Source organism: Tursiops truncatus, chromosome 9 (assembly GCF_011762595.2).
Source record: "Tursiops truncatus isolate mTurTru1 chromosome 9, mTurTru1.mat.Y, whole genome shotgun sequence".
In the NCBI taxonomy this organism is placed as follows: domain Eukaryota; kingdom Metazoa; phylum Chordata; class Mammalia; order Artiodactyla; family Delphinidae; genus Tursiops; species Tursiops truncatus.
The window spans coordinates 18,116,089-18,131,766 of record NC_047042.1 but is presented as its reverse complement, the minus strand read 5'-3'; the positions used below and the strand labels follow the sequence as shown (position 1 = coordinate 18,131,766).

The 15,678-nt window shown below is 49.4% G+C and overlaps 1 protein-coding gene across 16 annotated transcripts in view; it reads right to left on the bottom strand.

Moving 5' to 3' along the window:
• The window catches only part of SRPK2 (SRSF protein kinase 2), a 261,992-nt gene that overhangs the window by 13,642 nt on the left and 232,672 nt on the right, over positions 1 to 15,678 (bottom strand). For 9 of the 16 annotated variants that reach the window (XR_012334180.1, XM_073810176.1, XM_073810178.1 and 6 more), the window contains 7 exons: positions 15,074 to 15,320; positions 13,981 to 14,463; positions 6,696 to 6,796; positions 6,474 to 6,581; positions 1,381 to 1,450; positions 651 to 743; positions 202 to 294 (listed from right to left, as the gene is read on the bottom strand). Coding sequence is in view for 15 of the 16 variants with exons in the window: in XM_073810176.1 (XP_073666277.1) it covers positions 202 to 294; positions 651 to 743; positions 1,381 to 1,450; positions 6,474 to 6,581; positions 6,696 to 6,796; positions 13,981 to 14,463; positions 15,074 to 15,320 (1,195 nt within the window). In the remaining variant the exon portion in view is untranslated. The remainder of the gene's footprint in view (positions 1 to 201; positions 295 to 650; positions 744 to 1,380; positions 1,451 to 6,473; positions 6,582 to 6,695; positions 6,797 to 13,980; positions 14,464 to 15,073; positions 15,321 to 15,678) is intronic. The other 7 variants (XM_073810179.1, XM_019940568.2, XM_033862907.2 and 4 more) reach the window with 4 other exon arrangements.

The following is a 15,678-nucleotide window of genomic DNA, read 5'->3' as shown; positions in this document are numbered from 1 at the left end:
CAAAGGATTTTCGGAAGATTGTTCTCTTACAAAATTCTTATTCCACAGGTATCAGATGATTCTTTGTTTCTTGAGAGCCTTCTTCAGCAGACTCCCCCAGCGGTAAGTCCAGGTCTTTCTCCACTGCCCAAACGCGAACGCACAATTTCTCCTTTGGGAGAGGATTATGCTGAAAATTTAGTGTTGCATAAATACCGTTACCTTTTCTGGTGAAAAACTCCTTGGAATATTTCCCCAACATAGCGTATTTTCGAGGGACTTTCCCCAGCAGTTCAATGATCAATGCTATGTGATCTGCATTGGGAAACATTGCCAGCAAAACAGAAACACACGACAATTTAATCAGTACACTGCATGCAGACACTGCCATCGCCCGCGCAGACAGAAACAGAGCGCAGCGTCAACAGCCAGAGCACAGGCTCTGCCCGAGTGGCCAGATTCAAGGCACCGCAGAGGAGCTGATGCACAGGGTGACCGCAGGACGGGGCCAGGCAGGGGCTCCTTCTCAAGTCTGAAGTCAGCACAGGAAGTCTGCTGGCTTGCTTTTGGAATTTAGGAGAAAGGCCTTTGTCACCATTAATGCTACAACCAGCAGCTGCTATTCCATTTCTGTCTGCATCGTGGCGCTTTTCAAAAAAAAGAGGTACTACCTCTGCGATTGAAGAATTCCCGAGAATATTTTCCAGACAGAGCAAAGTGCCTTGGGATACTGCCTAGCAGCTCTATGATGTGGGCTATGTGGTCTATGGAGGAGAGAAAAAAAAGGATACGGGAATGGGAGGGGCAAAGGGAAGGATGGGATAAAAGAAGAGGGGGAAAAAAATTGAAATTAGTAAAAAATCAGAGATAGAATCAAATCAACAATGTGTGCAGCACATCCACGCAGAGGCTTCTGGGACTGGCAGGCCTCAGGCCCCATCTGGAGCATTAACAGTGACTGATGCCAGCTCACCCCAGGCTACCCCAGCATCGCAAGCAAATAAGCATGGAGATGGTCAGGTCTGCAGATGGGAATTCAAGCCAGAGTTCCCTGGTTTTAAATTCAGCCCCCAACAGGACAGAGAAGTGGGCAGCAGATCAGTGGACAAAAGGTCCACGGAGAGGCTCCGGGTTCGTCCGGCCTGTCCTCTCCCGGCCAGCTGGGCTCAGGCCTGCGGGGGCGGGCTGAGGCCCGAGGGCTCTCCAGAGCGTCGCCGGTGCCAGGAGGCTCTGCCCAGTCACTGCAGCTGAGGGGGCTTCAAGCTCAAAGGGAGAGCATCTGAATTTGGTGCTTGAAAACCAAAACACAGCTCTATTTCGGTGCAAAAAGACAATATTCTCCAGAAGTTCAGGACTCTCAGGAAACCCGGACTGAGGTACTCAGCAGGCAGCAATACTCACCTTCGTCTCTGGAATAGTCTTCCCCAGAATGCGGTTCAAACAAATAATCTCCCGTTGCCAGCTCAAATGCCTAGGATACAACAGATGACATGCTAAGCGCTTCACGGAGATGGGCCCCAAGCCAGCAACTTTTTCTGGTACAAGAGACCTACATTTTATGAGGATCTGAATCAAACCAAAGAGCCTCCTGAAAGGGCTCAACACCAGGCTTTCTCTTCTTCCCAAAAGTTCAAAGAAGCTTCAGAAATATTCTTGCACCTCTGCTTCACTTTGCAGGAAGCAGCCGTGTGCAGGCGTGGCCGGAGCACTGCACTCTAATCTGAACGGCAGAACGAGGGCTCAGCCTAAGGTCCAGGTCTGTGTGACCCCGGAGCCCAGCTGCAACCCGCAGGCTAACCTGGCCCCGGACCACGGCTGCGGCTGCTCTCCTGAAGCAAAGACCTTCATGTCTTAGCAACTGGGGGCTCCTTTCAGCAACTCATCATCACTTTATTCACTTCTGACTCAACCAAAGGACATTCTAGAACCAAAGAAGCCCCTCTTGCTCTGTCCCCTGGGGCCAGGAGGAACCAGACCCCCGTGCAGCCCGCCCGAGGGCGGCCAGGAGAGCGGCTTCCAGCACCAGGGTGCTGGGGTCGGGAGGGGCACTGCTTTCCCATCGCTGCCACTGAGCCCACTTCCGTTGTTCATAAAATTATCTCAGGACTATGACCTTTAACTTGCTAACAATGCATAAAAATGACAACTGCTATCGCTCTGTTAATCAAATACCATGTTTTTTTGAAAACATGTTTTAAATGAGAATTTACAAGAAGTTTTAAAAAGAACAAGCTAAATCCCGTGGTTTTTCCCGTACTTACTTCTCCTGTGCGTTAGATCTCGCTGTTCTGGAGGCCCTCAGGGGCCGTCCTGTCAGGTCTGCAGATGCCTGTGGGTCAGTGGCCCGGGGCACCGCCCGCTCATCTCAAGGTACCACCCTCCCCACGGGCACCTCGATGAGACCGCCCCACAGCAGCCCACCCTCTCCACTTCTGTCCAGGATCACAGGGTGTGGGCGGGCACCTGCAGGGGAAGTCTCGTCTGCCTGGGGTGGGGCCCCTCTCACAAACCCAGGTTGGGCGCGCTTAGCCCAGGACCACATCTCTTCACCTTGTATTTTCCTTTTTTAAGAAAGGAGGGAGGTGGGATGCCAAGCCCGTTGCCAGCTACCCTGTGACGAACACTAGTTCACAACTCGGGATCCCTGCCCTGAGCCAGACCTGGGTCTGATGTGCCCAGTCTCAGCACAGAGTACGTCAGGCGGTCGTCTGGGTGCTGCAGGGCCTCCCCGCTCCACCCAACAAACAATAAAGATACTAGGGTCAATCCCAGATCAGGGTAAAACACCTCACATTTGGCCACAGGTCCTTGGGGAACAAGTGGATGACACACTGAATGGCCAGGAGCGTCTTTCTCATCCGGGACACAAGCCAAGAGAAAAGGGTGAAACCCTAATGGAGAAAGAAGACCCCAGAAGTCGCATGATCTAGCCGCAGGAGAGCGCCAGCTGCTCTTCACCGTCCTTGGGGCCTCCCTCACTCTTCTAATCAATGTTCAAAAACATTTCAATCTGGTTGTATGTACTTCTGACAGCCTAGCACTAAGATATGTCCACTGAGTGTTCTTTGAAAGATGACCATTTTGATTAGCACCCATGTATTTCCAAGGAAACACAGGTTGAAGAAGCCTATCAATGAAATGGTTTAAAAGAAGAAAGGAAGAGGCAAGATGAAGGCTCCCCCCGCCATGTTACCGGGTCCTGATTCTCTGAAGCATGATGAGATTTTTCTTAACAACTAGGACACAGACAGCAGGCAGGGTAAACACACACCACAACGAAAACATCAGTCTCTGTACTTTACAACTTGCTTTTATGCTGGCAACTATGAAACCATGAAAAATTATTGCCTTCAACTCAGTAAGTTACTCTCAATATAACCTCTATTATTATTGCTTATTTTTAATACTTGGGAACTCTGTACTCGGCCCAATCCCCTCAGAGGGCCCTCTTTCCCTTGGACCAGCCTCTGTCCTCAGGCTCTGGGGAGACCAGATACACCCCTTCCTGAAATGCCATCATCCCACGTCAAGTATCCCATTCTGAATAAAATAAGGTCACGTATGCCTTCTGTGATGTGACCACCGCCGAGAAGTTTGGTGAAATGGGTCAGACTGGCTTTTCTTGTCTCTACAGCGCTGACTGAGGCTCACCATGGAGCCCACGGGAAGACGCCTATTCAGGGACTCCGAAACACAAGTGCAGAGCGACCAGTGCCGGGGTCCACACGTAATTTTTAATCATGCACACTTACATCTGGAGGGCTCCAAAGCTCAAGAAAAGAGAAAGAGATTCAACACCTGACAAAGCCCAGCTGCTCTGCCTCACGGCGCTGCCCCTGCCCAGTGGTGAAAGCTCTCCTCCCTGCCCGCAGCACAGGCACTTACCAGTGATCACGGCTACCAGCCACCACTCTCAGCTCCACTAGCGTCTCTGTAAGATTTGATGCCCTTTATAACAAAGAACCCTGGGCTTTACCACCAAGAACAATCTGGAGCTTTACTACAGCTTGGTATTATGAATTTAATGTACTGTTACAGACTTAAACTTCAACAGCAGGGTGGGCTGGGCAAAGACGTCTCATCTGCACCAGGTTCTCTACGAAGAACAAGAGGCGACCTCTCAGCCGCGGCCTCCGGGGACGGGGGAGGGTGGGGATGCAGGCTTGCCCCGCTCCCAGAAAATCACCCTTAAACTGATTAACAAGAACTTCCTAAGCAGCCCTAGAAGTACTGAGGGACCTTACGCTCCACTTCTAGGGAGGCAAAGGAGATGGAGTGAGTGCTTTTCCGCAGGAGTCTGCTCTTGACGCTGACGCCACTGTTCATAGCAACTGCAGGGCTCAGCAGGACAGGAGACTGTGTGGAGGGACAGACCCTCACCTCACAGAAGGCCAGACAGAGAGCCCGGTATAAAACGGTACTGACAGCTCCGCCATTATCCGACTACATCTGTGATCTTGTCCTATTTTTCTGGTTATATCACCAAAATTCAACACCCCAAATTAGAAGCACAGGATTTCAGAGCTGAAAGAGCCTGCAGAGTGTAAATGAGGGCAGCCCCGACACAGCCCCTTCTGTGCTGCTGGGGAGGAGTAGGCCTGACCTCACCACACCCTGAGATCCAACAGCCCCGCAGCTCCCACTGCTGACGGCGCCCCCTTCTGCTGACCTGGCCGCTGCCTCCCACTGCTTCCAGCCCCCAGCCCCCCGACTCGCCCACAGGGAGCCTCACCCCTGTCCACACAGCAGGCCCTGCGTTCTAAGGAACCATGACACGTCCACCAATTCTCTCTCTCTCTCTCTTTTTTTTTAAATTTAAAAAGAGTTATTAGGGCTTCCCTGGTGGCGCAGTGGTTGAGAGTCCGCCTGCCGATGCAGGGGACGTGGGTTCGTGCCCCGGTCCGGGAGGATCCCACATGCCGTGGAGCGGCTGGGCCCGTGAGCCATGGCCGCTGAGCCTGCGCGTCCGGAGCCTGTGCTCCGCAACGGGAGAGGCCACAGCAGTGAGAGGCCCAAGTACCGCAAAAAAAAAAAAAAGGAATTATTAAAAAGAAAAAAGACTAGAGTGGCTACCACCCCCCACACCCCCTGGCCTCTGGCCCATGATCTCCGACCCCTGCCCTCCTCCCACTCTGATAACCTCCCTCATTCAGAAGTCAGCCCCGCCCACCAGGGCCAGCCCAGCCATCTGGTCCACCAATTCTTTTAACCCTCCTTGTCCATACCTAGCAAGGCAAGGGCTCAGTTTTTGATACTTACTGAGAAACTTAATTTTAAACTTATTCTCTGGCATTACCCGTCAGAGCAACATGGGAACAGAAGGGCACACTGTTCTAGATCTGTTGGGCCATACTGGCTGCAAACTTGAAAAACACAGAACATCCACTATTTTCATGTTGTTTTAGCACGACTTGCTAACAGTGCTATACTTTAGCATCAGAGGACACACCCAAAAGAAGTGCTACATTAATCCTTGAATAACAGACAATACACTTATTCTGCATTGTTTTTTTAGTGAGAAGACAAGTACCAAGCCTTACACACATGCCATGCCCTTTCATTTAAATATCACAGGAGAATTTGGAGAAAAAATGAGGAAAGCATGAAACACCACGTGAAGCAAGAGACACATGCATCCCCTCTTCCAACAAAGGACTACAGAGCTCAGCCCACTAAGAGGAAGGTGACAAGCCGACCAGGAAACAGGACCAAGAGAGAAACTGAAACTGGCTTATGGACGAGGAACCATTCATGCTTATCGGCTCACAGGTAAGGAGTAGGTGAGAAGAGGCACTGGTGGGGCTGAGGAGAGTTTAGACACAACCAGACTTTTGATGCACACAAGTGGCAGTGAAAATGGCTACATCGTACTGGAGAAACAAGAGGCATCCCGAGGCCCTGAGGAAAACCATCGCTGAGCTGCCTAAGGAAGGGAACAGACTCGGTCAAACGGTACAGGCGGCTGCTGGTGCCTCAGACGTGGCTGGACACAGCCTAGAGCAGTAAGCCAGAGCAGTCTCTAGACTCCGCTTAACAGGAGAGAGGTTGGACCCTGGTATGTGGGGAAATCCTCTCTCTCCAGCAAGGAGACAAGGTCTGTCAGAGCCGCTCAGACGACCTTCCCCTAAATCGCAGCCGTCTCATCTTCCTCCACGGCCTGAGTGAGGGGACCGCACGCAATCTGCAAGCTTCCAGGAGCCACAGGAGCTCCCTGAAGTCACTGTCACCACAGCGGGGCTCTCATTCTCGGGGCCGCGGGCTGCAGAGGGCCTCGCGAGGTCGTCTCTCACAAGACCAAACCAAAACACACACCAGGACATGCCAGAGAAGGTCTCTTAAGATACCCAAGGCAGCCACCTTCCCCTCACCCACCCCTCAGTGGACAACCCTCACCATCAGAAAGCTTCGACCAAAGGCCCTGGTGGAGCTGCCCCATCATGGGAACTAAAAGGATGAGCCTTTACACAGAGGAAAATGGCAAAGGCCGTTCTTACCATACACGCCGTACTCCAAATGTCAGCAGGGGTACTGTAACCTGCTCCTATTAAAACCTCTATGGATCTATACTGACGCGTCTGGATGTCTTCTGTGAAGTGTTTATGCTGGAAGGGAACAGACTGCATTACCGTGGAGGAACACAGACATTAAACGAGAGAAAAAGCATCTTCTCATACATGATCACAACCGAAATGTTTTAGAAAGAAAACTGTACTTACCACCCAACAAGCGTTTCCCAGGTCGGCAATTTTAACTCTAATTTTATCTGCATTCCGTGGGTCCAGGGGATTCACCAACAGGTCGGCTGCCCGGGTTTTTGCTGGCATGAGCAAACAGCAGGACAGTTAGTGCCTGGGATAAGGGGTTTGCGCGTGTGCACACAATACTTGCTGGGCACAGTGTCCTTTTCTAGAAAAGCAGTGGGTGATCATTTAGGCCTGGAATCCTGTAAGTTGAACTCAACAGAATTTAAATTCTTGGTCTCCATCTCTGGAAAATACTTCACAAGAGAGCAAACTGCCCAGAGACCCCATGGACACTGCTTTGCCCCTCCTCTTTTCTCCCCATCCTTCACCGAGCAGGTCATCCCTGCTTGGTTCCTGTATCTTTTACCTGCTCCTCATTGGGCCACGCCAGTTCCCTAACGGACCACGTCTAGCTCAGAGGTGCATTATTACTTAACGTGAGGGTAGAGAGAACGCTCCCCAGGGGGTGCTCATCCCTTCCTAAGTGGCCCACAGCCCTCACCTCTCCCTCTGCCTGGGCCGAGCACAAAGACCTCAAGAGTTAGATGATGGCCGATTAACAAATACAGATTAAGGGCAGGGACCAGTCAATTCTGGTTTAGCTGTGGACATGTAACACTGCAGAACAGAGGTCTCCTGAGACGGCCCGGGCCCTCTGAGGTCCCTCACAGACTTGTCAAATACCCAAGCCACTCTCAACCCCCAGGAACCCTGAGGAATTCTCAACAGTAGGCACGGGGCCGGGATTCTCAGGGCTGCGGGGCCAGAGAAGCTTTTCAGATAAGCACAGACCAGGCCTGCAAGAAAGCACAGTTAACCAGGGGACAGTGACAAAGAAGCATAATGTGGTGAGGCCCAGACAGAAAATGCTGAAGTGACTCAGCAGCTCCATCAAACCTCAAACTGACCGGCAAGCTGGGATTTCCGGTAAAGATGAGATGTAACCATGGCTTTTCACTCATTTCAGAAGTAATTCTGAAATGGTACTCACAGACAAAACAGAAAAGCCCGCTCAGTGCAGAATATTAAACACCCTTGAGCTCACTCGAAGGTGGGGACTGCTGGAATGACTGTCCCTCCTTTGGGTAGGCCCGTGCTGTGGGGCTCGGCACCCCAGGTGGGCGGCAAGGCCAGGCTGCATGCACCGTGAGCAGGGCAGGGAGTAGGCGACGCACCCAGGACCCAGGGCGCCCACAGAGCTCCCCAGGAGGGGCCAGAAAATGCAAGAGAACTCTGGCAACGTTTTAACCCTCAAGACCTGTTCCTCAGACTTATGGACCAACCCAAGCCAGCCAGGCCCACACGTTCCCTCCTTGCTATCTGCCCCACACCACGTCCCTCTTTAAGAGGGCACTGACCAAAGTGAGGCCTCACCAAAGGCCAGGTACGAGCCGAGGAGAAGAAACACAGGAAATGAGAAATGATGAGAAGGACGGCAGCACAAAGCCACACACGAAGAGGCAAGGTGTTCACACCGAGCAGGGAGTGGCTGCAAAACCGAGTTCTAGAAGAAACATAAAAATGCCGGCCCAACAGACGGATGGCCAGCACCGGAAATGGCTCAGATGAATCCCTCATGTCATTTAGTAAGGAAGACTCGGTGGGCAAGAAAATGGAATGTGAGGTTTGCAGAACTGGATTCAAATCTGTTTCTACGTCTGTAAGTTACAAGACTCTGGCAAATGACTTAAACTCTGAGGCTCAGTTCCCAGTAAAGGAGGAAGAGGAAGGGACCACCCCTCCTCCGCCAAAAAATACAAATGAAAAAAAGACCAAACACAGGAGAGCTACGACAGCACCTGGCTGGCCAGATCCAGAGGCTCCCTCCTGCCTGCCACCAGCCAGACCACCCTCTGAGGCCAGGGCTTCTAAACGGCCAGTGAGGGACCAGCCAAAGCCCCCGCGGCACAGAGAGGATGGGAGGCCAAGCCGTGGCTTCCAGCACTGCAAACCACTGAGATCAAAGGCCTGGCAAGAGAAGAGGATGAAGCGGCAGGTTCTGACTGAGTGAGCTGCCGTCAAGGGTGCTTGAGTGGAAAGAGGGGATCTGAAACCGCCACCCTCCTCCAGTCGTTGTTCTAAAGACATCACACACGAGTCACTTCAGCTAGAGGAAAAACACCTTAAAAACACAACATCACACACCTCCAGTACAGATCCTCCTCGACTTACGATGGGGGTTATGTCCCAAAAAACCCATCTCAAGTTGAAAATATCATAAGTTCAAAATGCATTTAATTACACATCACCTACCACACGTCATAGCTGAGCCTAGTAACTTCAACATCACTCAGGACACTTATGTTAGCCCACAGTTGGGCAAAAAAACAACGAACACAAAGCCTACTTCATAATAAACTGTGTTGAATATCTCATGTAATTTACTGCATCCTGTACTGAAAGTGAAAGACAGAAGGGCTGTCTGGGCACAGAGTGGTGGTACCTGTGCCAGCTGTCCACTCGTGTGATCGCGTGGCTGCCCAGCATCACAAGGTGGGATCGTGCAGTGTATCGCTAGCCCGGGAAAAGATCACAATTCAAGATGTGAAGCACAGCTTCTACAGAGTGCGTTTCGCTTCCACACCATCGTACAATCGAATCATGGTTAATTCAGGGGCCACCTGTATAGTTTCTTTGTATTTAATATCCCTCACTTACGAGCACTAGACCAAGTCTCTGGTGACATGCTGTTATTCTCCTAGCTTGTGTCTGTGCGTGGTTACCAGGCGCACGATGCATTCCAGATGATACTAGGGAATTTACCTCAAAATTTTAACTGTGTTAAGAACGCAAAGGACGTAAAAGAGAATCCGCTTGCACTTCTTTTCCCAGCGTGCTAGTTTCCTGCTCTAGGTAATCTGTAAAAGGTTACCTGAGTACAACACTCAAAAAGGCCCATTTAAACACAGGGACAGCCACACTTGCTGTGCAGTCGTACGAGTTTTGCTATGCCCAGAAATCAGATCACCTCCCGTGATTCAGGCACTATCATGCAACTATCACAGCTCTTCCCTGCTCTCTGCTTCTACCAAGGAGGGAATGAAAAGTGGGAAGAGAGAGGCGGGAAGACTTCACTTCAGGAAGGGCTGGAGTCCTGAAGTCATTCTGATAACCTGGTCTCTGGGTGACACTGTACTCACTCCATCTGAGGTGATCCTAGGAACCAGGAAAATGGCAGCCAGTGGGGCCTCAGTGATGAAGCAGCCCCACACTGACACTTTTATGTTTAAAACATCCTTACAAGGAAGGCATGAGTACCCTCTTTATATGCAGGAGATTCAGTACCAGCCCAAAGAAAGAGCAGAACTAGGAGACTTAATGCCCAAACCTGACCTAGTTGTTCACAAATAGGTACTGTGAGTATTTACTGAGTGCCCTCTATGTGCCAGACCTTGCCCTGGCACTGGGAAGAGAATCAACAAGACATACTAGGTTCCGCCACCGCATCCCAAATTAGGAAACTCACGCACTTGCTGGGAATACGGGTGATAAATAAAATGGATGAGTCACACATCATGTCAAGCAGCTCTACATGCTAAGAAGAAAAACACAGCCGAGGAAGGAGACGGCTACTGATGAGGGTGTTTGGCCACGGGCGGGTGTGCAGACGGCGTCTCTTCTGAGAAAGTGACCTTTGAGGAGAGGCCTGAACAAAGGGAGGCACAGAGGAGAGAAGCTCTGGGCAGAGAGGACAGCAAGTGGAAAGCGCCAAGAGGCAGAAACAAGCTTGCAACCTTGAGAAAGCTCAGAAAGAAGACAGTGTGGGAGGGGCAGAATGAGCAGGGGACATAGAGGCGGGTGGGGAACGATACCAGAAAGAGCGCGGCCGGGATGGACAGTACAGGGCTGTAAGCTTTGGACAATGACGCCTCTGCGGGTTATGCTACACGGTGGGGGGGTGGAATGTGCTTTCAAAAGCTCTCTCAGGGGGCTTCCCTGGTGGCGCAGTGGTTGAGAGTCCGCCTGCCAATGTGGGGGACACGGGTTCGTGCCCCGGTCCGGGAGGATCCCACATGCTGCGGAGCGGCTGGGCCCGTGAGCCATGGCCACTGAGCCTGCGCGTCCAGAGCCTGTGCTCCACAACGGGAGAGGCCGCAACAGTGAGAGGCCCGCGTACCGCTAAAAAAAAAAAAAAAAAAAAAAAAAAAGGCTCTCTCGGGACTGTTCCTTGGGGAACAGACTAGGAGCAACAGTGGAGTGAGAAGAGTGTGGAGTCATGTTCCAGCAGCCTAGCCAAGCACCGCCACTGACATGGTCACTACTAGGCGAGGGGGAAAGGATTCAACATACACCTTGCATGTACCACCCTGCTCCCAGGCCTTTGTGCTTCAGATGTGCTGAGCCCAGATACGTGCTACGGCTCCAGCAGTAATAACCCAAGAGGAACCCTCCTCTTCTCAACCTTCAATGGCTACAAAACTACTCCAGGGAGAAGTTCACATCCTTAGCCTGGCATGTAAGTTCTTTCTCAATCTTCTCATTGTGGCCCCAGCTTTTCCTCTACTATTTCCTAACGTATCCATTCTGCTATAACGACAAGGATCTACACAAACTCAGGGAAGGATGTTTCTCTCGCCTCATGTTCTCGTAGTATGTGGTGGCCAACTTCCAGTCTCTAGACCATACCCCTTCCATGTAGGAAACAAAACACCTCCCCTGCGGGAGGCTGTCCACGGTTATCCAAAGACCAGGCTGCAAACCCAAGCCGAGGGCCTCCAAATAAATGACTGGATCAACGAAAAGGTCAGCTTGGTAAGAGACTAGATCAATGAAAAAAACAGACCTCCTATTTCTCCCTGATGCAATATTCACGCAACAGCCAGGGTGCTGGGGACAGAATGTGTTTTGGACAAAGTAAAATTCCGACTGTGAATGGGCAAAGGTGGGAGAACGGGAAGAACGGAAGAATATAGTCAGGTATCACTGATTTGTTGGTTCATTATTCAATAAATGCTTATCTTGGCACTGAGTCAGATGCTGAGGATACAAAGACGGAAATACACAGCACTCTCAAAGCATTTACATCCTAGTGAAGAGGAAGACAGTGGAAACGAACAACTAACACACAGTGAAGAAAAGTGTGACCAGCAGGAAAAGAGGGGAACAAGAACTGGGATCTGCCAGGGAACACAGTGAGGACCCAACAGAAGAAAAGAGGTGTGCCCAAACACACAGGAGGAAGCACTCCAAGCAGGAGGGAAGGCGTCAGCAAAGGCACAGAAGCATGAGCAAGCATGCCACGTTCACACAGACACTTGTTATTATGTCTCAAAAATAAATGGGGAAGAGACTCCGCTACACTTGAGATTACTAAACCTTTTCACTGTTTACTCCACCAGTAAGAGATGTTTGAACACTCATTTCAATATGTGCATGTTTATGAACTTCACATATTACTGTTCCTATATATTATGTACATTATAAAAAACATTTAAAAAATATCAATAGCAAAAATTACTTGGAGACATGGCCGACTCCAGCCTGGGGCAGGGAAAGTATGAACCTGGGCACATGGTTCTAGAAGAGCAAGGGGGCACCTGAGGAATAACGGGGTTCTGTCAAAAGGACTTAAGAGCCAACCTGAGGCGGCTCACACAGACCAAATGTGGGATAATCCTGGCATTCAAAAAAAAGCTGTAAACGATAACACACAATTCGATGTGTTAATTAAAGAGAAAAAAAAAATCCATGAGCCCACGATATGAAGGAATGCGTGAGAGACTGCAGGAAGGGTGGTGTCTCTAGCAAGAGCGTGAAAGCCTCCCTCCTTTCCCATCCACCATGCCCTACACGCCCCTTCCATCTGGATGTTCCTGACTTACATCCTTGTTTGATAAACTGATTGTCTAGCAAGTACACTGTTTTCCTGAGTTCCGTGCGCTGCTCTAACAAATTAATCCAGCCCCAGGGCAGCGTCACAGGAACCTCTGATTTACAGCCGATTGTTCAGAAGCACAGGTGACAACATGGACTTGGGATGGATGTGGGGGGAGTGCAGGGGGAGACCGACACAGTCTTGTGAGACTGAGCCCTTAACCCTAGGATCTGACACTCTCTCCAAGTAGTGTCAGACCTCACTTCAATTGCAAGACACCGAGCTGTTGCCGGAGAACTGTTTAGGTGGGGAGACACCCCTACACACATGCGCTCGGTAACCAAAAGTGTCAGCAGTAATATGGGAGCAGAATGAGAGTAAAGGAGACACAGAGGTGGCTTTTTCCTCAGATGAGGCTACATTCCTCGTGAAGGCATTTCATTAAGCACCTTCAAACCCTCTGGTCAGGGTAAAGGTAAACAGGAGCAGAATGTGCCTGTCCAGTTAAAAATTATATATATCCTTAGGATGACTAGCTGTGGCCAATGAGTAACAGAGAAGGCTTTGCAGGTCTCTCAGCTACTGGAATCAAAGGGGCTGCAGAACATCTTGAGCTATTTGCAGGGCCGGCTCATCAACTGACTCACCATGTGTTAACATTCTTGCCAGCAGAGGGAGCAGAGGAGGTTTCTGAGCTCTTCCACTGTGGGCCAGAATGGAGACCAACTGTGTGTGACACCCAGGGTTTGCCTACTGAAGTCCCCTAGCATGCCACAGGCGGAGATCTGTCATGTGGCACTCACCCTCAAAATCAGGTTTTGATATATATACATCATCATCACATTTAAACCCACACTGCTTCCTTTAAAATGTCAAAAGAAGAGTCTTATAATCAAGAACAGCTATCAAAATAAAGTAGGACACTTCCTCCTCACTACAAATAAAGAGCAGGCACATTATTCCTTGAATAGAAACGAAACAAAACAAAAAACCAAAAACTAAATATAACACTGTCAGGTGGAAGTACAAACTGTGAATTAAACTACACACGCTAAAAAGCTACAGGGGTGAGATGCTAGGTTTGGAAGGTTTCTGCAAATGTATGATCACTAGCTAAAGACAGGAAGAAGGGAAAAAACTCAGAAATGGGACCTGATATGCAAAGAGAAAGAGAGAGCCTAGTGGCACAGAATATATTTAAAATTACAAGGAAAAAAACTCAGAAATGGGACCTGATATGCAAAGAGAAAGAGAGAGCCTAGTGGCACAGAATACATTTAAAATTACATTAACTTATTCATGAGTACAGAAGTAATAAAATGAAAACGGTTAACGCATACATACACGGCTTTACCATCTCCAGCCAATTCCCTTCACAGCATGTGTCAAGGGTATGACACTTGGACCACTGAAAGCAGACACCTGATGGGAAGGGACACTTACTTTTTGGCAAATCCCCAGTGCTGGAGGCTGAAACCGTCCTGCTTCTGTCATGGGATGGACTGCTTTCCTCATGCTCGGTAAGCGGGGATCCCTCAGAAAGTGCAGAGCCACAAGCCACAGGTTCTAAGGGCCCAGAGAACAACGATGTGGAAAACTCTGGAAACTGGGACTCAGGAATTTTATGTCGTCCATTTGGCAATTCACCATTGAATTGTTCGTAGGAGCTGCTATATGTGTAATCGCTTTCTGCATTTGGCTCATCGAGGTTATATTCCTCGGGATTCGGGCAATCTTCCTCATCATCGTCTTCATCGTCCAGCTGCTGTTCCAGTAAGAATGGGCCATTCTCAATATGGCCATTGGTTTTGGGTGATTCCATCCAAGTAGGGTCTACATTCGCGAGTTCCTGCTCAACATCGTCTTCGTCTTTCTCGGTGTTTTCTTTCTCAGTGTCTTCTTTCTCTTCCTGGTCCTCAGCTTCGCCTTAAAAAGTTGAAGGGTAAGAATGAGAACTTGTCTCTCTCCGTAACACAGTGCAGTAGGCACTCATCTCCTCCAACAAGAGACAAATTCGAATGTGCTAATTTCATGTGCTACAGAGCAGACACCTCTTGGCTCTCAGGGTAAAATCTTTAGGTACTCTAAATCTTATCTTTCATTTATTAAATAACTGGCCTACCCTTATTAGAAAAAGTTAGCTCTTTGGGAAAATGGGCATAAATGGAGCCGTACTTCCATTTCTACCCTCTCCTCTATAATCTTCAGAAAAAGTCTGAGGGTACACTACCGTTAAGTAAAAGCTTAATTACAAAATGAAGGACAATCGTTAGCATGATAAAGACATGGTGTTTCTCAGACATTTGACATTAAAAAAAAAAAAAACTGTTTTGAAATATTAACATACTTCTGGCACACATTTTACAAAGCAAGTACCAAACAACTCCCCACGCTCTCCAACAAGGCCTTGGAGAGAAACCACCCTCCTGTCTGAAGCATCAGCGCAGCACCAAGTCACCCTGCGTGGTGACCGGGCGGGTCCCTACTGTGGGAGCTCCTGGGCTCCTATGCAGCCCTGTCTCCAGATTCCACTGACCATTGTTATTCGCAGTCTCACCCTCGGCTGCCTCCTCTAATCCTGCTGTTTTTAGTTTCACCTCTGGGTGGTATTCATCATCTTGCTCATTGGAAGGTACAGCTGATGTGACGTTTTCTTCTATTATTTTCCTTTCAGCTTCTCGCTCCAATTCTTCTATTTCCTGCAGGCGCTTTTCCAATAACTCAGCCTGCCTTTTCTGCTTCTTTTTCAGTTTTTTCTTTTTGTTTTTAGATATTTTTCCTATCTACAACATGTTAAGAAAATACCACAGGTCAGTTTGCTTCTTTTTAAAGCACCATGCAACAGCGTAAGTGCTGGCAGCATGGCAAATACCAACACAGGCTGTTTTTCTCAGGTCGCATTCAATTAAAATCATATGCCCAGACATGAGATCCACATCACGGTTAGGGTTACAGCAAAACCAGAAAAAAAGAAACCAGTGCTAATATCACTTAACGGGACTACTACCAGGTCTTGGCCTTAGAGGAATATAGCTTAAATGCAGCAAGTCTTTCCCCTTTAAACTCTAAGAAAGAACTAAATATGCTGAGATAGATACTCTTGCCTTTAAACAAGAAGCACCTCTTGCAAGTTTTATGTGC